The sequence below is a fragment of the Oryx dammah genome, unplaced genomic scaffold (genome assembly GCF_014754425.2).
Source record: "Oryx dammah isolate SB20612 unplaced genomic scaffold, SCBI_Odam_1.1 HiC_scaffold_24, whole genome shotgun sequence".
NCBI lineage: Eukaryota > Metazoa > Chordata > Mammalia > Artiodactyla > Bovidae > Oryx > Oryx dammah.
In genome coordinates, this window is record NW_024070208.1 from 76,045,260 (window position 1) to 76,069,860 (window position 24,601).

Consider the following 24,601-nt stretch of genomic DNA (forward strand, 5'->3'; position numbering starts at 1 on the left):
CCTGGTCTCAAACCACATGCATCATCATTCATACAGTTTACCAGGTGTGCTCAGGGCTGTCTCCTGTCTCCCCGATGCCACACCCACGCCTGGCTGGTCTGAGGTCCGTCCCCTCCTCCACCGACCTTGCTGCTCAGTGCCTTAACCCCCACCACACCTCCTTGCCCGCTAACTCTTGCCCGCTCAAATCTTCGCAGTGCAGAGGCTGGGCCTCCAGATTCCAGACGGCAGCCTTGAGGCATCTATTAACACACACTGACTAGACTTTTAAGTGATGCCTCTGGGGCACTCCTAGCAGGCTGACCGTTTATTTCTGTTACAAATTAGTGTTTTCCTTGGCACCTTTTTCTCAGCGGGAGAGAGCATGGGACAGGGAACCGGAAGGCCAGGCACGAGACCTGGCGTCTCCTTGTTGGTTGAGGTCAAGGGACTCAGGCGGTGATCTGGGTCTCCACTTCCTTCTCTGTGGAGGCCAGTAGGCGATGCCAATTTTTCCACAGCACAGGGCTGTACTGGCCTCACCATTAGTCATTCCCTGCCCCATTCCCTTGGTCTTGGTTTAAATACTGCGACATCCACTGAGTCCGAGGAGCAAGGACTGCAAATGACCTGGGCCCACAGCACGCCCTGCTACTTCTTCAGAACACCCATCATTCCTGGGATTGCTAGCTCAATGCTGTCCCTTCCCAGGTGGTGCTAGTGGCAAAGACTCTGTCAATACAGGAGACATAAGAGATGCACGTTTGATGCCCGGGTCCGGAAGATGCCTTGGAGAGAGGCATGGCTACCCATTTTAGTATTCTGGCCTGGAAAATTCCATGGACAGAGAAGTCTGGAGGGCTAGAATCCATGGGGCCCCAAAGAGTGGGACAAGACTGAGCATAATTCAATGCTGGTTTTTCTCCTCACTCCCTGTAGGACCCTGTAAGCTCCATGAAGAGAGGGGCCATGCTTGTCTTGTTCAGAACTATCTTTGTGTCAGTAAATATCAGCTGGCGGATTAATGAATCTTGTAAGTGAAAGCACTCTTTAGGCAGGAAGCTGCCGTAACTACAGTGGTTGTTATTATTATTACTATAGTAATAGCAGTAGTAGAGGTAGTTATGGTGGTTTAGAAGCTAAGTCGTGGCTGACTCTTGAGACCCCATGGACTGTAGCCCACCAGGCTCCTCTGTCGATGGGATTCTCCAGGCAAGAATACCAAAGTGGGTTGCCATTTCCTTCTCCAGGGAGTCTTCCCGACCCAGGGACTGAACCCAGGTCTCCTGCGCTGCGGAGATTCTTTACCAACTGAGCTACGGGGGAATATAAACTGAATTATTTGCAGCATTGTCACCATCAAATATACGACAGGAAGAGAAGCGCAGGATGGTATTTAATAGTATCAATATTCTTCATAAACTCCTCTTTTTCTGATCCATCCTTTTAATGGATAGAAACAAATAAATTTATGATTAAACTGCCATATAAGTAAAGCCTACAGTAATGGTTCAGAAGACAGTATTTTGCTTCTTAATTGTCAATCCTTGAAATGTACCAGACCCCACCTGGAGAAAGACCCAGAGGAAAGACAGAAGGTATGTTCTCATCCTGGAGCAGGTAATAAACCCTTCCCCATATTATGGGTAAAAGCGCGTTAGTCGCTTAGTCGTGTCCAACTCTTTGCGACTCCATGGACTGTAGCCTGCCAGGCTCCTCTGTCCGTGGAATTTTCCAAGCAAGAATACTGAAGTGGGTTGCCATGCCCTTCTCCAGGGGATCTTTCCGACCCACTCTTCTTACATCACGTAGCTTAGAAAGCTTAGAGACAAAGAAAGGAAGACTTATGTTACACATAGTTCCTTCCCAGGAACACGGCAAGGCACCCACGTAAGCGAAGTATGATCTTGACTGCCCCTTCCCTCCAAATAACTCAGGCCTTTGGAGAAGAAAAGTTTTATAAGATTCCGTGCAACAACAAAATTCCTCATTGATTCAGTACCACTGGTCTATTACCTGTGTGCATGCGTTCACCGGAAAGTTACCAAATCCCTAGTGTGTATCTAAAGAGATGCTAGGTCCTGGGGGTACAGGATGGAGCAAAATACTGCCCACAAACTCGGGCAGATCTAGAGCTTGGAGCGCTATGGGTTTCCTGTATAAAATAATTCAAAGACTTGTGGGGTGAGTTTTAGAAATGGCATTGTTCCGCACCTGGAGGCAGGCTGGGGCGCGTCCCTGGGGCTTGTTGACGTCCACGGCTACCAGCTGCCACCCGCCAGCAGCGTCTTCATGAAACATCTTCAAGACAAAGAGGGAGATGAGTCAGAAACACTTCCAAGGGAACATCGAGAACTCTTTGACTCCAGCTTTTTACATTTTTATGTTATCAAAGATTTGTCTTCTTACACTTTTATATTTACAGCATGAGTCACTCCAGTGATGTTCATTTTAACACTGCAAACTTAAGTGCATAATAATAAGGATAATGGCTTGCATTAATTGAACACTTGCTATGTATCCGGTCCTTTCTGCCTTGAATATGCTCTGCATAGAATTACTCAAATATTCTCCGTAAGACTTTACAGTAGGTATCCTATTCCCATTATGTTGGTTATTATATATTAGATCTCAGAGAAAATGATAATTAGAATACCAAAGCATGACATGCTTTAACAAAAACGGCAACTTTTTATCTTTATTTAATGGACAGTTCTCACTGAACCGAAAGAAAAACATTCTCAGGATAAATAAGAAATGTGCATGTAGCCTAGAGGAAGAGGGGAGGGCTGTTTTAGTGGAAGGAGAATGACAAAGCACTTAAAAATCTTTGTGAAATTAGTTTACATAGGCCACAATTAATCTGCTCAGCAAAAACTTTATGTACACATTTATGAAGGGAAGAAGTAGTTTTTTTATCTTAAAAGACATACATGATGAAACTCAGGATTGTACAGGATACTAAAATTTGACAGTCATTGAACTGGACAACCAACTTGCTGGATGTGTAGGTTACCTAACTTACACTGCAATACTATCAATAATGCACTAAGCTGGAAGGCATTTACCACTTATAAGTATCTTCCTACTAATATATATTTTCTTTTCAATTCCTTAAGTGTGCATGTGCGAGTGTGGTGGAATAGGGTGGAATTATGGCTCTTTATTTTTTAAGAAAAGTCACAACTACAAGCACTCACTGTTTTATTCCTGTCCGAGTTCACTATTTCACACACGTAAACACTTTCTTTGCCATATTTATGTCTTCCTGTTACTCTGACCCTGTGATCATAAGGGTAATTATTGATGTAAATATGAGATGATGCCAAAATCCCATTACCTAGGATTTATAATTTCAAACCCCTGGTAACAGAGGTGGTAGATCATTTTTTCTTCCCCATGAGGCATGCAGGATTGTAGATCTCCCACCAGGGATCAAACCCAGGCCCTCTGCAGTGGGAGCACTGAGTCTTAACCACTGACATGCCATAAAAGTCCTCATATATGTATTTTAAAAATGACAAAGTGGAGGTGTACCTTTACACAAAGGTTCTCTGATTCAAGGTCCCAATTACAAATGATTTTTTTCAGCTGTCCATTTACAGGATTTTGATTCCCTTTAGAATGAATCTTAAAAGCTATGCTTAGTGACAGAATCAAGCATAGGCATTACGAATAGGCTCATTCTCAGAATACATACATCGGGTGACATGCAAACATGTATAAGAGCCTTTTAAAATACCTGTCAAATGTCTGGAAGTCTCCTTTGAAGGAGAAAAGAAAAAGCGATCCTGCTAGTCACTAGGCGGGAATTCTCTGTATAAGCATTCTCTTCTCTTATCAGGGGGCAAAAAATCCCTGGGGCACACATTTGCTTTCATCAGCAGCAGACTAATTTTCTGTGTTAAATTATTTTTTTTCCAGTCAACCAAAATCAAATGAATCAATTTAATTTTTAGTGAAAGTGTTCTCTCAAGGTCACTTCTTTGTATGACAGAAAGTGAAGAAAATGCAAATATGGTCAGTTTCTCATTGGTTCTCTGAATACACAACATCTAGCTTGGTTAATATAATAGTAGCTACATGAGGACAACAGTGTGTTATCCAGGGCCATAAATCCTATGGAACTGAAGCTCCTAGGGGAGTATGGCAGGGACTGCCAGTTGTCACTCCATATCTGTTCTCCTTGTCTTCCAAAGTAAGAAAAATTTTATGACCACCAAAAAAAAAAAAAAAAAGAAGAACTAATTCTTTTTCATTTTTGAAGCTCATCTTGAATCATGTAATTATACATTGTCCATGAAATGCAAGCAGAAACTTTCTGTTTTTTTCCTTCCTGCTTGCTGGAATATTGATGTAAGGGTTAGCACTACAGCAGCCATTTTAGACTAGGAGGCAATTTTGGAAATGGAAGTTTTGAAAGGTGGAGCAAAAAGGTGGAAGGATTCTGTATCTGTAGAACACAGACAACCATAATAACCCTTGAATGACATACTCCAAATTTACATGAGAGAGAAAGGAACTCTATTTGACATGAGCCACTTTTTGAGGCTTTTTGTCCCTTGTGGCTGAAACTAACAACACAAGAGGCTTCAGTTTGAATTTTCAATGAGTTGGTTCATTGTAAAGACATAAAATGTTCCCCTCAAATTATATTATTAATACAGGCTTACTATTAAATCTTCAAAATATGTATGAGCTGTAAAAAAATTGTAAACGCATTCTCCAGAGACAACCACCCCTAACATTTTAGAGTTAACCTTCCTGGTATTATGCCCACACACATGTACATACAAACACGAGACCTTTCTATTGCAGTAATATGTTATTTGAATATTTCCATATCAATAAAGTTCAGTCATCACTTAGTGGTGCTCATTTATTCTAATTTTATAATTTAAAATCAATAATTTATTGCTAGAGTTAATCTTCTTCCTCTCTGTCTCTCTCTCTCTCTCTCTCTTTTTTTTTTTACCAAAATGCTTTCATAAACATTCTCAAATGTATATCTTTGAGCATTGTTCAGAATTTTTTTAGGATAAATTACTAGAAGTGCAATCTCTTTGTCAAATAGTTCATATGTTTTTAAGGCTTCTGATACATACTGCCAAACTGTTTTGTAAAAAGGATGCTCCAATTTACAGTCTTAGTAATGTATGAAAGAAGCCTTTTCTCCACCTTTCATCCAACAAGAAAACTTTTTGGTTTTTTTTAAGAGAAGAGATGCCAGAAAAAAAGACAGTGTATTGACAGCAGGGGTTGTATTGACTAAATTAAGAGGAGGTAGGATCTCAGTGGGCAAAACTGAGTGGGGAAAAAAAAAAGACCCTTAAGGCTGAGGAAGCTGGTTTTGAGTACCAGTTCCACCATGCGCCAGGTACGTAATACTGGATCAAATAATTAACTTTCCAATCCTTGTCTTTTTTAATCTGCCAAGCAGACACAATAACGGTACCCACTTCACAACATAATCATGAAAATTAGATAAAATGGCTTTAAAGTCAACAGGGCAGTCCATGTTGTGACTATGAATTAATGGAATATTACCAATGAGCACCCTGCTCTTGGTACAGTCACATGGCGATCCACGGAGATTTCAATCTTGAGAATCATCTCATGCTTATCTGTTTGCAACTGTTTGCTAGGGTCTTATAAAGTGCCACTTGATTTAGCTAAGAAATTTGCTTTGGGGAGTGTTCTAGTTTAGGCAGAATATCAGCAGCAGCAACAACAGTAACAGATTATTTAATGGTAGGTGGAAGAGAATGAATCTTGGTAACAGGAACAATCACTAGCAACTGAATTACAATTCCAAACCCAAGACATATATACACGTTTGTTAATGAAAAGAAAATTCAAAATTTATTTTGAAATTCACATGCTCTTTGGGTTCTTTCAAAATCAATCATCTTATAAAAAAAAAAGGAATAGTCATTATCACACAAAATAATGAGGGTAGATACTTGACTTGATTTTGTTGTTAAATAATATATTCCATGACTTAGGGTTAGAAAACACAATTCTCATTTATGGCTTCCTGTGATGAATGTGTTATTCCATTGCTATAGTTTCTTATTAGAAGGAGCTCACTATTGTACCTCCTACAATAGCCCTTCCCAGAAACTGCTTTCACTAAATTGCTTTCTCACATATTTTAATGATGTATATTCATGTGGAAACCAATGGTCTTAGAATGCAGTAAACACATTTTTACTAAAGTGTTGTCTTGGAACATAATGTGGTACACAGTCTTTTTATAGAGAAGAATTTCTTTTCATTTTTGATCACATGCCTTTTCATCTATGCCTTTTAGCCTTTTAATCTGAGCTACATATTTACACAGAAGTTGTTCAGGTATGGAGGAACCCATAATCTGAGAATGCTCACGGACCTACAAAGGAGGAAGAATCCCTGTGTCCTTGAATCAACTCCATCCTTATCAGTCTTCCATCTTCTTCAGAAAACAGCAAGTCAGAGACAATGACAGACCCAGGAATGATTGCTGTCTTTAGACAATAAGAATATTTATTTATGTGACCTTGTGGTTTCCCTGGTGGCTCAGATGGTAAAGCGTCTGCCTGCAATATGGGAGACCCGGGTTCGATCCCTGGGTCAGTAAGATCCTCTGGAGAAGGAAATGGCAACCCACTCCAGTACCCTTGCCTGGAAAATCCCATGGACAGAGGAGACTGGTATGCTATGGTCCATGGGGTTGCAAAGAGTCAGACATGCCTGAGTGACTTCAGTTTTCCAATATGACCTTACTGGGCCATGCTTTGTATATAAAAGTTGGGTGCGTTTTGATAGGCAGAGGCTGTTTTGTGTCTCTCATCACATACAACATAGCCTTTCGGGGCCCTACAGTTTGGTAGTTCTTCACTTCTAAGCTCGTCCCTATCATGAACCAGCCTAAATCAGAGGACCCTGCAACTGGCAACAGATATCCGAGATGAAGTGTCTAAGGATGGGCGTGCAGCTCTGGACTGGGGATACGTGGTGCTCAGGACATGGTCCACCAGCACATCAGCCCATCCCAACATCCAATTCTGGGCCAACACCCGCTACGGACCTGTAGCATGGCGTCAGCCCCGCTACTGTGGGCAGACACAGGGGACGATGGCATCCTGCATGTACGAATCTCTTTCACTTTAGCCCAACACATAACTGAGCAAGTAGCAACAGTGATCCGTGTCTAATAACTACAGGTGCCAGAGACACCCTCCCCATCGGAGTTCAGGCAAACTACTGATTACTAATCTGAAAATTTCCACATCATTTGCCCTTTGTTTTCCTGCGTCCTGCTCTATTATGGTCTCCACAAGACCGTTGGCATTAACTTTTCTGTAATTTGTTTCTGTGCTGTGACTTGGAGGGAAGTTGCTTTGTTATTTTAAAGAAAACATTCTCATCGCTAATTCTCCTTTGCCTCTGAACAGCCTGTATCAGAGCCAATTCCTATCGAACCTCCTAAGATGTTGGAAAGCCCCTACTTTATCCTGTTAATGTGTATAATTTCCCTTTCTACAAACAGACCTGGGAAAGTCCAGGGACTTAGAAACATCACTGAGTCCACCAGGCCTGGGATGCTCTTCGCCCTTGTATGAGGATGCCTTACAGAGAACAACTGCAGATGACCTACGTACTAGAGGAAGGTGAGAACTGGCTTCATTTCAGAAAGGCTGTGTGCTTCACAATACACAACCATTTTCATTTTATTTCCTGAAAGCTCATCTGCTCTATTAGAATTAAACTTCCGATTTAGTGTTTTAAACCAGCTAATGGGAGGTCCTTAGGCACAAAGTTGTGTCAGATTTTACAAATGTAATAGAATCATGGCAGATGACATCTCTCCCTTCCACACACACAAAAGCATCTGGATCACTTGCTGAGGGGCTGGGGAGGGGCTGGGCGGGGCCTGTGGCCTGTTGCCAGGCACCCCAAGTGGTGGTTTACCAGAGAGGCTGCTGCAGGAGCTTTCGGTTGCCGAGCAACCGGGTCCTCAGCCACAGCGTTTTTTTAATGAAGGTTTTTCACAATTCTCCGTGTGATTACCTCTGTCGAATACCTAGACGCATTACCTCTGAATTACTGGCTTATTCCTCCTGATTAAGGGCAATTTTGCATCCAAGCAATTTTGTACAACTGTGTTCACAGTCTCTCCACATTTCACTTCCTGGGAAAACTGCTGGCTGATTTGGCATTTCCAAACACCACTTTTCCAGCTGTGGTTTGACAAGTAAGAGTTACTTAATGAGCATTATGTGGTTTGAAGGACGTTTTAGGTCCTCTCTCGGGAATATCAAATGTGGATTCTGTGTGGAGTTCATAACTGTATATTACACTTCATTCTCAATGTCTATTCTGGAAAACACACCTTCATGAGGGTGTCACTCTACTTAAAAGACAAGCCAGCAATGCACTTGGTCCTGTATAATTTCTCATAGTTCATTTAAAAAAATGAGAGCAGAAATATGTGGTGGACTCGTTGAATGTTTTCCTACATGCCATCTGTGATATAACCTAGGTGACACCTAAAAAAATCTTTCATGGAAGTTTGAATAGCAGTTTGACAAAACTGAAAAATATTAATACTATTTCATCTATAAGGAATTGGTTAGACTATTTGAACTTTCACAAAATTACAAAGATGCTGCATAAGGCTTTTCCAAAGATGAGCATGTTTAATAGCATTTTTGCTGTTAGCTGTTAAACATAATTATTTCATTATTTTTGTTACTTTTGCACTTCTCCTTAATTTTATTCCTCTTCTTCCCCATCTCCACCCCAGTGAGCCACTATCCTGAATTCTTTTCTTTAAAATTTTAATACATAGTCACAAATATAATTATTTTAAAAAATAAAATATTACTTAAAGTAATAATTATGTAATTATTCAAAGTTCAATTTGGAGATTTTCAAAGTAAAATTTTTACCTTGAATCTTTAAGAGATATCTTTGTCTTAGTAGACCTGTATTTATATTCACAAACTTAAACTTATCTTAAAATTTAACGTTAAGTTAATAGTTATGAGGCATAAAAGCATTTCATTCTCAATTTAGGAATTTTTATTTTCTTTCTTTTTTATAAAGATTCATGCCAGAAAAAGATATTTATAAATCTATTCTTCCTTTCTAACCAAATAAACAAATACCCAAAACAAAGCCAAAAATAAAAACAAAGAATTTTATCTGAATTACCCTTTTATGTAATAAATGCCATGCTATTTCTATATAGCATGGTCACTTCCAATTTCTTAGAAGCATAGGGGAAACCTTCTGAACATTCAGTAATTCCTCAAAATTCACAGGCAAGCATTTGGAATTGAGGGGTCTTTTTCATAATTTATTCTATTATGATTGCTTCGTTCTGAATGAAATAAAGTTTCTAGTCAGCAATTCTAATCCTTTACATACGGGCCATTATATTGGTTTGCAAAATGAGTATTTATAAGAATGGGAAATTCTACAGTTGCTACACTTGTATTTTTTCCTTTGGCTGTGCCAAGTCTTAGTTGCAGCATGCAAATTCTTAGATGCAACATGTATCTAGTTCTCTGACCAGGGAATGAACCTGGATCCCCTGCAGTGGGAGTATTAAATCCTAGCCACTGGACCACTGTGAAGGGAAGTCTGTCCAGTTGCTATATTTTATCTGCAAGCCCTTTGAGGACATGCGAAGGCAGAATCAAATCAAAAGTACCTAATAAATGTGATGATAAGCCTGGTTGTGTATCAAACATACCCCTGGAACTGTTAAAAACATAGATGCCATCACCCCCAGGGTCTGATTTGGTTCTTCTGGGTTTGGGCCTTTGCATCTGTAAGTTTAAGCAGCTCCCTCAGTGAGTCTGGCCGCCAAAGCCCATGATAAGAGGGATTTCTCAAGTTCCATCAGTTCCCAAGGGTGGTGCAGAGGGACGTGCCCAGTTCGAGTGAACGACGTCATCGTCTCTGGGTGACGTCATCACTCCCAGTAGGTACCTGTGTGGTGGCTGTGGAAGTAGTGCTGCTTCTCGAGCCCCACATCTGTTGAAACTGCACCCTGATCTCCGCAAAGGTTTCTATGATCACAGCGATGAACACGTTCTGCAAGAAAACGAGAGACCGCATTTACCAAAGGCTGGGCAAGAGGGAGGGAGGACCATCAAAACCAAAAGATCTGCAGAAACGGTCAGAAAACATAGACCTGATGAGGAGGAACTGTGCGAGCACCTTAACCAGCCAGGCCAGGAAGAAGATGAGGGTGATGAAGTAGAAGTAGGAGCGCCAGCGGGGAAAGCTGTCGATGGCCCGGTACATGAGGAACACCCAGCCTTCCTGGGAAGCGGCCTCGTACACAGTGAAGATGCTGGTTCCTGCCCAGACAGAGGGAGGGGGAGGCTGGCTGAGTTGGGGTGGACTTTTGAAATGAGAAGACATTTTTCAGAAAAACAATATTTATCCATGATCATTTTATCAAGGACAAAAGCGCTTCGAAAGGGACTCAAATCACGTGCAACGTTTTAGTGTTCTTGTTCCTAAGGATTTCTCTTTTTACTTGAAGTAACGCTGCTTTACAATGTTGTGTTATTAACCGTTTCTACTGTTCGGCAAAGTGAATCGGCTATTCCTATACATATATCTCCTCTTTCTTTTTGGATTTCCTTCCCAGTTAGGTCACCATAGAGTCTTGAATAGAGTCCCCTGTGCTACACAGTAGGTTCTCATTCGGTTCAGTTCAGTCACTCAGTCCTGTCCGACTCTTTGAGAACCCATGAACTGCAGCACACCAGGCCTCCCTGTCCATCACCAACTCCCAGAGTCCACCCAAACCCATGCCCATGGAGTCGATGATGCCATCCAACCATCTTATCCTCTGTCGTCCCCTTCTCCTCCTGCCCTCAATCTTTCCCAGCATCAGGATCTTTTCCAATGAGTCAGCTCTTCGCATCAGGTGGCCAAAGTACTGGAGTTTCACCTTCAACATCAGTCTTCCAATGAACACCCACGACTGATTTCCTTTAGGATGGACTGTGGATCTCCTTGCAGTCCAAGGGATTCTCAAGAGTCCCCTCCAACACCACAGTTCAAAAGCCTCAATTCTTCAGCACTCAGCTTTTTTCATAGTCCAAATCTCTACATGACTACTGGAAAATCCATAGCCTTGACTAGAGATGGACCTTTGTTGACAAAGAAATGTCTCTGCCTTTTAATATACTGTCTAGGTTGGAGAAGGAAATGGCAACCCACTCCAGTGTTCTTGCCTGGAGAATCACAGGGATGGTGGAGCCCGGTGGGCTGCCATCTATGGGGTCGCACAGAGTTGGACACAACTGAAGTGACTTAGCAGCAGCAGCAGCAGCAGGTTGGTCATAACTTTCCTTCCAAGGAGTAAGCGTCTTTTAATTGCATTGCTGCAATCACCACCTGCAGTGATTTTGGAGCCCAGAAAAATAAAGTCAGCCACTGTTTCCACTGTTTCCCCATCTATTTGCCATGAAGTGATGGGACCGGATGCCACAAAGCTAGTGGAGGAGATGGAATTCCAGTTGAGCTATGTCAAATCCTGAAAGATGATGCTGTGAAAGTGCTGCACTCAATATGCCAGCAAATATGGAAAACTCAGCAGTGGCCACAGGACTGGAAAAGGTCAGTTTTCATTCCAATCCCAAAGAAAGGCAATGCCAAAGAATGCTCAGACTACCACACAATTGCACCCATCTCACACGCTAGTAAAGTAATGCTTAAAATTCTCCAAGCCAGGCTTCAGCAATACGTGAACCATGAACTTCCAGATGTTCAAGGTGGTTTTAGAAAAGGCAGAGGAACCAGAGATCAAATTGCCAACATCTGCTGGATCATCGTAAAAGCAAGAGAGTTCCAGAAAAACACCTATTTCTGCTTTCTTGACTATGCCAAAGCCTTTGACTGTATGGATCACAATAAACTATGGAAAATTCTGAAAGAGATGGGCATACCAGACCACCTGACCTGCCTCTTGAGAAATCTGTATGCAGGTCAGGAAGCAACAGTTAGAACTGGACATGGAACAACAGACTGGTTCCAAATAGGAAAAGGAGTATGTCAAGGCTGTATATTGTCACCCTGCTTATTTAATTTATATGCAGAGTACATCATGAGAAACGCTGGGCTGGAGGAAGCACAAGCTGGAATCAAGGTTGCTGGGAGAAAGATCAATAACCTCAGACACCACCCTTATGGCAGAAAGTGAAGAGGAATTAAAGAGCCTCATGATGAAGGTAAAAGTGGAGAGTGAAAATGCTGGCTTAAAGCTCAACATTCAGAGAACTAAGGTTCTCATTAGTTATCTATTTTATACGTAGTACCAATAGTATGTGTTATTCTTGGGATTTTGATAAAGTTGTTTCTGAGTCAAGCCAGGGCAATTTTAATATCTCTAACAATGAAATAATTTTAGGCTATAGCATTTGCTATAACAATGTGGAAAATAAAACTAGCATTCAAGTCAAGTAAAGATATAATAAAGAAAGGATGTGTACCATATACACTTGCCATTGCTATAGTTAGTTTTGAGTGAAATGAAGTAAATTGGAAAACTGGGTTTCATTTGAAATCACGTTCTCATAGGACAAACTAAAGTAACCAAAAATTCATGTAATGGAGCCCATCTTTGGTTTCCATGGTGTTTACTGAACACCAAAACATAAGGTAGTCAATCACTAAATAGGACTTTGTATTTTCAGGGAGAATTCTCTCATTGCAAATACTCCTAACAATGCAAAGAAGGGCAAGGGAACAATATGTGGGCAGATTTTTGGAGGTATGATTAAGAGGAAAGTCAGTATTTAATCCTCATGGCATTATGAGTACCTGTCATTATGTCCCTATTTTGAAGATGGGAGAGAGAAAGCACATAAAGTATAGAGAATCTGTCTAAGGCACAGAGAATAAGTAGGGGGGACTTGAATTAACCCAGTCGTTCTGGAACAGGGACCTGCATGTTTGTGAGGCAATTAATTCTCTCTCCTGCTACCCTTTCTGTACCTTGGTTTTCCCATCTATAAAACCGAAAGATAGTAAGACAAATATAATATAGGTAAACATTTTCACCTCAACAAATTCCACTGCTATAAATGAATTAAATTATTAAAGGACATAAAACCAACATCCACCCATACGTGGGCTCATGACCCAGAAATTGAAAACTGGAAGGCGCGTACAACCAAATGTCCAAATTAAGACAGAGGTTGCTAATGTTGGCTGACGCCTGACAGCCTCTCTGGGTCTGTGCGTGCAGGAAGAAGAATCAGAGCATCAGCGATTTCCAAAGCACCCAGAACAGCAGGAAAGTGTAGCAGCAAATGGGGACAAATGAGAAGTAACAAGGATTAAAAGGAAAAAAGTACTCATTTGGTACAACTTTGCCTCACTGGTAAAACCACTTTATCAGTTACCTCACCATTCACAGCACTAAAGCTTTGAGATGAGATCAAAGGCCATAAAAAAAAAGCATCCGTATATTTACATATATTTTCTAAGTTAAACTTTGTTATAAGTTATAAAGATTCGTACTTGAAATGTATTTCTTCAGAGAGAGAATTTCTAAATGCCCAAGTGCTAAATATAGAATCCTTCTAGAAAAGGGGAGGTGAAAGCTTTAACTACAGGATTCACAAATGGAAAAGAAGTGTTGACAAGACTGATGCTGACACGGGCAGGAAAGTTTAGGCGTTAAGGAGGGCAGTTCCAAGGATGCTGAGCCCACAGGCCAACTAAAACACTCCCCGCCTCTGGAGCTGGGCAATTTCCACGGAGGCTAGAGCTTACAGCAGCAGAGCAGAGGTCATGACTGTCACGCCCCTGCCTTTGAAGAGCAGAGATTTGAGATCAAAAGAGCTCGGGGGAAATTTATTTTCCATTAGTTGATTAAAAAACAGAAGAAAACTGTGCTGAGCCACAGTGAGCATGCAGCGACCTTCCTTAGCATTCAAATCGTCCACTCTTCTAACCCATGTCACCCTCCTGGGCCTCAGGCTCTGCCCGTGAAGGTGTCTGTGGGTCACCACTAACACACGGGATAAATGTTACTTAGTAGCTTTTGCAATTTTCTCCAAAAGCAAGCAAAACATATCATGCGAGAAATGTGGTTTCTTCCAGAGTGTTTGAGCTTCATCACCCACTTTTGAAAGATCTATTAGAAAGTACATTCAAAAGAAATCAAGGCCAAAGGGCAAGACTTCATGTAATTCTTAGGGAGTTGACAGTTATGACATTAGAATTTCACAATAGTCCAAAATTAGAACCAAGTATTTGGAGGAAATACTGAGGCTTTCTTGTCTTCGCATTTGGGGGAACTAATTGTTCACATTTCTGCATTATCATGCATAAGCAAGGGAAATAAGAATTAACTTTAAGGTAAGGTTGGTCCGTCTACCTCAAAAGAGCCACAATAGTTAGAATTTCTTTTTTTTTTAATTAAAAAATATTATTTGTTTTGTCTTTATATTTTGGCCATGCCACAGAGCTTGCAAAATCTCAGTTCTCCAACCAGGGACTGAACTTGAGCCATAGCAGTGAGTATTCATTGGAAGGACTGATGCTGAAGCTCTAATACTTTGGCCACTTGTTGTGAAGAGCTGACTTACTGGAAAAGACCCTGATGCTGGGAAAGACTGAAGGCAAAAGGAGAGGGCAGTGGCAGAGGATGAAGCAGATGGCATCACCAACTCAACTGACATGAATTTGAGCAAACTTTGGGTTATAGTGGAGGACAGGAGAGCCTGGCGTGCTGTAGTCCATGGAGTCACAGAGTCGGACACAACTTAGCAACTGAACAACAGCCACACAGCAGTGAAAGTGCTCAATCCTAACCACTAGACCACCAGGGAACTCCCTGTTTCATTTTTGAATAAAACTGAACTAGTAAATAAACACAAGTACAAAAGATCAACCAAGACTGGAATGAGATCATTTGACTTCCTTTTTTCTTTCAATGGCATATTAAAATCTGATTCAAGTCTAAGTGGGATGGAAGAAAGATATCTGGGTGATATTGACCAAATATAATTTACAATAAATGTGATAAATATAAATAACATATGATTTTCACTAAAAATAGTTATTTGGGTTATGATAAACATAAAGTTTCTATAACTTACAAAAGACTTAAGCAGGGTGAAAATAGACAGCCTTGATGTACTCCTTTCCCAATTTCGAACCAGTCTGTTGTATAGATGATAGTAACTGAAGTAGGTAGGCCTTTAGTACCAGGCTTTACGATAACCTGGCAAGAATTTAGGCTGTGCTCTGTCAAAGCCTTCAGTTTCCCTTCAGTGTCTGGGTTTCCGCCTCTCCTGCTGTCTTGAGATTTCCCCCTAAATTTCTTCTAAACAGACTCTGTGTCTTGCAGCTAGGTTATAATCCAGTTATTAATATTATTTTGGACCCCTGTTACTGTGATGATACAGGGTTGGCGAGGGAAAACGTTCTATAATCTTATGATTAAATCTCAGGGGTTCTGACCTTCAGAAGAATTCCTTAGCCTTTTTGTTCTCGGTTTGTGTGATACAGAGAGGCTGGAGGGGGCTCTGGTCACCTGCCTGCCCTCCTCTGAGGACAGATGAGGCTCTGAGGAAGCAGACGTCCTCTAGGACATGACTTTGTCATGAAGAACAGAGGGCTGTGGGCTTATTTCAAAATGGTCACTGTTTCTCTCCCCTGCAGGAAGCATATGGGATTTTTTTCTCTGATCATCACCTTAAGAACTAGGTATGTCTTCCGCAGGTAAAACTCATGAAAGCCTTGGGTCCCCCTAAAAATGGGGGGATTTTTCAACTCCTAATCTACTCCATGTTCAGCCTCCAGCAATTACTCAATTCTAGTTTAAGTATCTCTGGCACCATGGCTTCTGCCCCTGGGAAGCAATGATTCTCCATATTTGCTGTCTCTCCAGATTGCAAGGCATGAATGTGCCCTGCAAACTCAACTCTCTGTTAGATCTAAGAGCACGGCTGACTTTCAGAATTGCTGGTATTCAGTTTGTTTAATTTTTCTCTTCTTGTGAGAGCAGGACTGATAACTGCTAAGCTCTTCACAGTCAAAGGTTTTGGCATAGTCAATAAAGCAGAAATAGATGTTTTTCTCAAACTCTCTTGCTTTTTCCATGATCCAGCGGATGTTGGCCATTTGATCTCTGGTTCCTTTGCCTTTTCTAAAACCAGCTTGAACATCTGGAAGTTCATGGTTCACATATTGCTGAAGACTGGCTTGCAGAATTTTGAGCATTACTTTACTAGCATGTGAGATGAGTGCAATTGTGCGGTAGTTTGAACATTCTTTGGCATTGCCTTTCTTTAGGATTGGAATGAAAACTAACCTTTTCCAGTCTTGTGGCCACTGCTGAGTTTTCCAAATTTGCTGGTATATTGAGTGCAGCACTTTCACAGCATCATCTTTCAGGATTTGAGATAGCTCAACTGGAATTCCATCACCTCCACTAGCTTTGTTCGTAGTGATGCTTTCTAAGGCCCACTTGACTTCACATTCCAGCATGTCTGGCTCTAGGTAAAGAGAGAAACCACCATTGTGGTTATCTGGGTCATGAAGATCTTTTTTGTACAGTTCTTCCGTGTATTCTTGCCACCTCTTCTTAATATCTTCTGCTTCTGTTAGGTCCATACCATTTCTGTCCTTTATCAAGCCCATCTTTGCATGAAATGTTCCCTTGGTATCTCTAATTTTCTTGAAGAGATCTCTAGTCTTTCCCATTCTGTTGTTTTCCTCTATTTCTTTTCATTGACCACTGAGGAAGTCTTTCTTATCTCTTCTTGCTATTCTTTGGAACTCTGCATTCAGATGTTTATATCTTTCCTTTCCTCCTTTGCTTTTTACTTCTCTTCTTTTCACAGTTATTTGTAAGGCCTCCTCAGACAGCTATTTTGCTTTTTTGCATTTCTTTTCCATGGGGATGGTCTTGATCCCTGTCTCCTGTACAATGTCACGAACCTCATTCCATAGTTCATCAGGCACTCTGTCTATCAGATATAGTCCCTTAAATCTATTTCTCACTTCCACTGTATAATAATAAGGGATTTGATTTAGGTCAAACCTGAATGGTCTAGTGGTTTTCCTACTTTCTTCAATTTAAGTCTGAATTTGACAATAAACTGTGGAAAATTCTTCAAGAGATGGGAATACCAGACCACCTGACCTGACTCTTGAGAAATCTGTATGCCGGTCAGGAAGCAACAGTTAGAACTGGACATGGAACAAGAGACTGGTTCCAAATAGGAAAAGGAGTACGTCAAGGCTGTATATTGTCACCCTGCTTATTTAACTTCTATGCAGAGTACATCATGAGAAACACTGGGCTGGAAGAAGCACAAGCTGGAATCAAGATTGCCGGGAGAAATATCAATAACCTCAGATATGCAGATGACACCACTCTTATAGCAGAAAGTGAAGAGGAACTAAAAAGCCTCTTGATGAAAGTGAAAGAAGAGAGTGAAAAAGTTGGCTTAAAGCTCAACATTCAGAAAACGAAGATCATGGCATCTGGTCCCATCACTTCATGGGAAATAGATGGGGAAACAGTGGAAACAGTGTCAGACTTTATTTTTGGGGGCTCCAAAATCACTGCAGATGGTGACTGCAGCCATGAAATTAAGAGACATTTACTCCTTGGAAGAAAAGTTATGACCAACCTAGATAGCATATTCAAAGAAGAGACATTACTTTGCCAACAAAGGTCCATCTAGTCAAGGCTATGGTTTTTCCAATGGTTACGTATGGATGTGAGTGTTGGACTGTGAAGAAAGCTGAGCACCAAAGAATTGATGCTTTTGAACTGTGGTGTTGGAGTAGACTCTTGAGAGTCCCTTGGACTGCAAGGAGATCCAACCAGTCCATTTGGAAGGATATCAGCCCTGGGATTTCTTTGGAAGGAATGATGTTAAAGCTGAAACTCCAGTACTTTGGCCACCTCATGCTAAGTGTTGACTCATTGGAAAAGACTGATGCTGGGAGGGATTGAGGGCAGGAGGAGAAGGGGACGACCGAGGATGAGATGGTTGGATGGCATCATGGACTCAATGGACGTGAGTTTGAGTGAACTCCGGGAGATGGTGATGGACAGGGAGGCCTGGTGTGCTATGATTCATGGGGTCACAAAGAGTCGGACACGACTGAGTGACTGAACTGAACTGAAGCTCTTCACATGTTAAAGAAACCAGAAGCCATTAAATAACTTCTTTTTGGTTTAAGGTATGGATCAGAAATAGCATGGACAAATCAGCATGTCTGGTTAAAATGAGAATTCTAAATTAACGTGCAAAGGCATGATTCTCTGTTCACATGTAGCCTGTTAGTCACTCAGTCATTTCCAATTCTTTGTGACCCCATGGACTGCAGCCTGCCAGGGTTCTCTGTCCATAGGATTTTCCAGCAAGAATACTGGCCTGGGTTGATATTTTCTTCTCCAGGGGATCTTCCTGACCTAGGGGTCAAACCCAGGTCGCCCACATTTCAGGCAGACACTTCACTATCTGAGCCACCAGGAATATCCTAAGTGAAAGTGTTTGTGTCTCAGTCATCTCCAAGCCCATCAGGCTCCTGTGTCCATGGAATTCTCCAGGTCACAATACTGGAGTGGGTAGCCATTCCTTTCTCCTGCAGATATTCCTGATCCAGGGATCGAACCGAGGTGATTCTTTCCTGTCTGAGCCACCAGGAAAGCCCACATATAGCCTGCCTGGTCACAATTTGGCTTCTGCACTAGTAACAGCGTAGGGGTGAAAAGATGGTCCCACGCCATCTGCGTGTCTCCCCTGTTAACACCTTTCTCTCCATACACCTTAATTGCTGCCTGTTCTTCTGCTTGATTTTAACAACACGCTCTAAGGCACCATTCAACACAGACCACAGAGTGACAACAGGACAGTGGAGAAGGAGGAAAGAAAAAAAAATCAAAACAGTTCTTCATGGGATATGGTCCCAGTATCCATTATATAACAGCACAACAAACTTAACCAAAGCCAAGGAGCTCTGGGCAGCTGTGATCCGGGCGGCTCACGCCTGGAATGAAGTAGCTCTCCACGCTGGCCAGACTGCCACATGGGCCAGAGCTCCTTTGGCCAGAGAGCTGACCTTTCGAGCAAGTACTGGACTCATTGACATTAAGAGCAATCAGGCATTTGCAATGTGGCATATGGCGTGATGTTCACTTTTTCACCCCTGGTCAGGAGAACGACAAGAAAATCAGTCCTGGAAATACCACCTAGCCTCCAATGTACATAGAAGTATATCTGGAATATGGAGTGATTATTCAGAGCTTTGCTAATCTTTTGTTTAATTATTATTCAGCAGGTATATACTCCTACTCATTCTTCTTCATCAATAATAAGAAAGATTATAATTACTTGATAATATAGTTTTATTGAAAGTGAAAGTGAAAAAGTGAAAGTGTTATTTGCTGAGTTGTGTCTGACTCTTTGAGACTCCATGGACTGTAGCCCGCCAAGCTCCTCTGTCCATGGAATTCTCCAGGCAAGAATACTGGAGTGGGTTGCTGTGTCCTTCTCCAAGGGGTGTTCCCAACCCAGGGATCAAACCCAGGTCTTCTGCACTGCAGGCAAATTCTTTACTGTCTGAGCCACCAGAGAGGCCCCATATTTATTATATTTATTATTATATTTATATAATTTAATTTATAATATAATAATTGTCATTAGCTGATGTACTGCAAAAATTATACTCTTGACAGAGGGTTTTCCTCCAAAGCAGGTTCACCCAACAACTCTGCAGATTAGGAATAAGAAGATAGGGCAGGAGTTGCCTCTTTTTGAGAGATGAGGAAGTAGAACTGAATGTTTTACTCAAATCTCTTATTTGATTGACACCACCACTCTTTGACTTCTCATCAATGGCGCTAACTTAGGAATAGGGAATAAGTACCCACTATATTAGCTGCGTTTTATAATTTTCTTCAACTTGAATAAACCTGCTATTACTTTAACAGACTTATATCACATTGCCGGCACCATCCACATAGCTACTTGAGTAAAAAGGCTCTTTGCTTTGGCCCATTTAAGTTTGCCAGCCTTTTAATCCTTCTGTTTTGACCTCAGAGTCTTGGATCTCTCTCCTTTTAAAAAGAGCCAACAGGAGACCATCAAGAGCCTGACCTTATTTGCATGACAAATTCGCAATCTCTTGCTTCCTTTTCCCCAAAAGCTTGATTTTAAGGGCTGCACCAATAGGACTGACACACCGTTATGTATCTTATTCTATCGGCGGGGTGGAGCAGTTCAAAATGTTTGTCCAAAGTTTCCAGTGTACAGTTTCTTTCTTTTCCTCCCCCCGGAGACAGTAAACACCCCAAGAACAGCCCAGCCTACAAACATAAAGAAAAGTTCATCGGGACAAAACACAGAGAAGCTGAAGGTACAGTGAACGAAACAAAGCAGAGAGCAGGTCAGGGAGAGGGCCTGGTGGAAGTTTTCAGAGAGAAAACGCGTGTCAAAGGAAGGAAGGATGCCTCAGACAATGAGCTGAGAAGCCGACTCTGAAAGCTGGCCAGGCGGCTCCACTGCCTTCTTGGAGGAGCTCCAGACCTGGACTGTCTGCCTTGATTTCTAAGAAGAGATGGTGGCTGGGGCCAGCTGGTCACCCATAGCAGCTGCCAGGGCTCCTGGTACACGGAGAGCAGGCCAGCTTTGCCTGCAAAAGCACACTCCATAGCCCTCACTGGCAGTCACAGAGATGCTGGCTGCCCTTTGCCAGCTCCCTCTCCAGGACATCACTGTACTTCCCTCCCAGCCCACCCTCACCCCTTTCCTTCTGCTGCCTCCTTCTCCCATACGCGTCCTCAGCAAGGCAAACAGATCCACAGTTTCATTCTCAACCGATAGCCCTGGGTGCTCACAGATCCTAAAAGAAAGGGCTTCCCAGGTAGCCCTAGTAGTAAAGAATCCACCTGTCGGTGCAGGAGATGCTGGAGACTCAGGTTTGATCCCTGGGTGGGGAAGATCTCTTGGAGGAGGAAACGGCAATCTGTTCGAGTGTTCTTGCCCGGGAAATTCCACGGACAGAGGAGCTTGGAGGGGTCACAAAGTCGGACACGACTGAGCGCAGCTCAGTGCAGAAGCAGCGCAGAGGAAGAGACTGGGGTGGCGCAAGCGAGGTCTTTTGTCCAAGACGGGATTTGAACACACGTTCCTTGGAGCCCGTCCTCCTCACCACTGCGCTGCTGTTTGGCTGCTCTTCTGGAAATCTCACGGGGCAATGAGCAGACAAGAGCAGCAGATTCTGCGATGTCCCTGGCATGGACTCCTCAGCCAGAACAGGGCTTGTCACCATTACACAGGTCTTTGGGTGCTTGGGCTTCCCTGGCAGCTCAGCAGTGAAGAATCCGCCTACAGTGCAGGAGACACAGGTTCGATCCCTGGGTCGGGAAGCTCCCCTGGAGGAGCGAACGGCAACCCACTGCAGTATTCTTGAATGGAATATCCCGTGGACAGGGGAGCCTGGTGGGCTGCAGTCCATTGGGGTCACAAAGAGTTGGCCATGACTTAGCAACCAACCAACAACAACTGGCCACTTAGCTCCCACTTCGTCTTGTGGACAAAAGCCTAGACCTAAGGATAGTCAGGCCTGGGCAGAGTGATGGCAGCCTGGACTGTATTGGGGCAGCTCCTGCCAAGGGCAACTTCAGCCTCCGGGACACAGAGCCAGAGAAGCAACGGGACGAGCTCCCTGGAGCTGTCAGAGATCACACAGGTGGAGAGAACCACCCGGAGACCTGCAGGGCCCTTTTTAGAGGCTTTGGTTCTCTACCGACACCCTGGCAGGTTCATCCTTCTCACTCGCATTTCCTAAATGAGGAGCCAGGGGCAGTGAGGCTGCGACGCTTGCCTGAGGTCACCCAGCAGTGACTGTCTGGCGCTGTGTTCCCAGGCATCCATGCCTGCCTCCAAAAACTGTTCTTTCTACTCGGCCATGCACGTCTGAACTTTCTGAAATTTTTTTCTTGGCTTGGTTTGGAGGAATTTGAACAAATTCCTGTCTGGTGTACTTTGTGAAAGCAAAATTCTGCTTTTAAAATTCAACAGACTAGACCCAAGGAAAGGGAGAGGAGAGGCAGGGAAAATTCCTCCAGTGTTTTTGGATTTGCAAAGGTTCTTCTGTGTTTCTATTCACGGTGGGCAAAGGACAAGGATGGGCCTCCTCGCCACACCCTCGGTATTCCTCAGGTTATTGTCTCCCATGACTAGATGGAGATAGTTTCAACTCCAGAGTATAAAACCTTAAAATATAGCAAAACCGTACTTACTTTCACTGATGGGGAGAATCTATGATGAAAATTAGAACCACCTAAAATTCAAAAGTGACTCTAGTTTTGGTGTGTACCTCTGGTCATTCAGTGATATGATCTGAAATTCTATGACTTTGTTCCATAATACAAATGTAACCATTTGAGAAGTAGAACATATCACTAACATAGAGAATTTTTATATAAAATACATTTGTTTTGACTTGAATATAAGTGGGGATTCCCAGGTGGCTCAGTGGTAAAGAATCCTCCTGCCAATGCAGGAGATGCAAGAGATGAGGGTTCGATCCCTGAGTCGAGAAGACCTCTGAAGTAGGAAATGGCAGTCCACTCCAGTATTCTTGCCTGGAGAATCCCATGGACAAGGGAGCCTGGCGGGCTACAGTCCATGGGATCACAAAGAGTTGGACATGACTGAGCAACTGAACAGACACGTACACGTAAATGGCTAGTTTTTAGAAGACAGCTATAATTGGCTGGGCATTTTGTGCTTTGCTTATTGATACCGTGCAGGGCCCTGTGGGGCTCCTGGGCTCCAGGCCTTTCTTTGTCTCCCGTTTCTTTGATTATAGGAAACAGCCATCTTTCAGCCTCCATGACCTTCCCTGAGCCTCAGTGGGCAGATACAAGCAGTTGTTCATTAGGGAAGGGAGGGGATGCGAGACCAGGGAGAAACAAATAGTAAAAGAGCAGCCTTGGACAAAGTCCTGTTTTCCTATCAGTGGATACACACAACAACATCTTTGAGCTGCTTTTCAGAGACAGAAGCCTGCTCCAGGTGAGAGAAGTTAATGACTAATAATGATAGGATGCCCACAAATATGCAGACCCCAGACCAGTTGGACTTGAGGGTTGATGATGCTGACGCCTCCTTACCCCACCACCACCCCATCAGAAGAACATCCACAAGCTGCTCATGCCCTCTTTGAACCAGTGCTATAAAACTACTCACCGTCTTCTTTTGGGGAGGGAGTGTGCCTTGCTCAGTTGCTCAGTTGTGTTGGACTCTTTATGACCCCATTGACTGTAGCCCACCAGGCTCCTCTGTCCATGGGATTTCCCAGGCAAAAATACTACAGTGGGGTGCCACTTCCTTCTCCAGGGCAAGGTGGGGTAATAGAAATAGAGTTTTTCAAGGCAGGAGCCCTCTGTGACCCCCTTTGCCTGGCAAAGTAATGAAACTATTAGGGCTGCCATATGCCTGTCCTTCAGGATGACTTCAAGGGACAGAGGTCACCCACCAGCCTCCACACAGGAGGCTGACTTGAGGAAGAGAGAAACGCATACTTTGCTTGCACTGGCCCATTTTGGGGTTTTCTCTTATAAGCTTGTGTGTGCTATGGCTGAGTCATTTCAGTCATGTCCAACTCCTTGCGACCCTATGGACTGCAGCCCACTAGGCTCCTCTGTCCACGGGATTTTTCAGGCAAAGAGTACTGGAGTGGGTTGCCATGCCCTCCTCAAGGGTACCTGCCCAAGCGAGGGATTGAACCCGCGTCTCCTGCAGCTTCTGCATTGTAGACGGATTCTTTCCCGCTGAGCCATCATGGAAGACCTCTCTTAGCAGCATACTTTATCTCGACTAGTACACTGACAAATAATAGCTTCTGTTCCATGGGCACTGTCCTCAGAAACGGCTGGCATCCAGGGAAATGTCAGTCTGAAAAAATATACTATTAAAAAAAATTTGTTTAAACATGTTAGAGTTTCATACAAATACCTGAGGCAGATTTGGTAATTCAGGAAAACAAAATGTGGCAAAGTTCAAAAAGGCTCCCTATAAAACAGTTCTTTTTTTCCTCACAAAAATCCCACTCTACTAACCTTGCCCTGAATTACTGGCATGCTGAACCACAGGAATTCATACTCTACACATACTCTTAGCCAAAAGAATGAGTTCTAACCATAGATCTAAAATAACAAGGTAAAATTAAGAATTTAATGTCCCATAAAGACTTAAGATTCTTGGAAATGTTCAAAGGAGATGTTTTAAACATGAGATTGTTACTTTTTAAATATAGGGTTTGGATTTCATGACTAAATCGTTATGATTTAACAATATGAATCACTGAATTATTTCTGAAGAATTAAAAAAAAAGTATAGCTCTTAAAAATAAGAGGTATACTTTATCTCATTTCAATGCTCTGAAAAACTTGCCAAAGGAGTGTTATTGCTGAAAAATGTTAACACATAGGTAAAATCAAATGTTAACACGTAGGTAAAATCCTAAGCATAATAGACACATACTCGCACACACATATTTCTAAACTCAGCCACACCCACAGAAAGTCACATACTAGAAAAGACTATCAGTCTAAAACTTGTTTATCTAG

General features: G+C 42.5%; 1 protein-coding gene across 1 annotated transcript in view; it reads right to left on the reverse strand.

Annotated features, from left to right (window-relative positions):
- Positions 1-24,601, reverse strand: part of NALCN (sodium leak channel, non-selective) — a 297,953-nt gene that overhangs the window by 197,815 nt on the left and 75,537 nt on the right. Inside the window, exons 8-10 of the mRNA XM_040267414.1 lie at positions 10,192-10,334; positions 9,961-10,065; positions 2,194-2,280 (exon numbers count right to left, since the gene is read on the reverse strand). Coding sequence (XP_040123348.1) covers positions 2,194-2,280; positions 9,961-10,065; positions 10,192-10,334 — 335 coding nt within the window. The remainder of the gene's footprint in view (positions 1-2,193; positions 2,281-9,960; positions 10,066-10,191; positions 10,335-24,601) is intronic.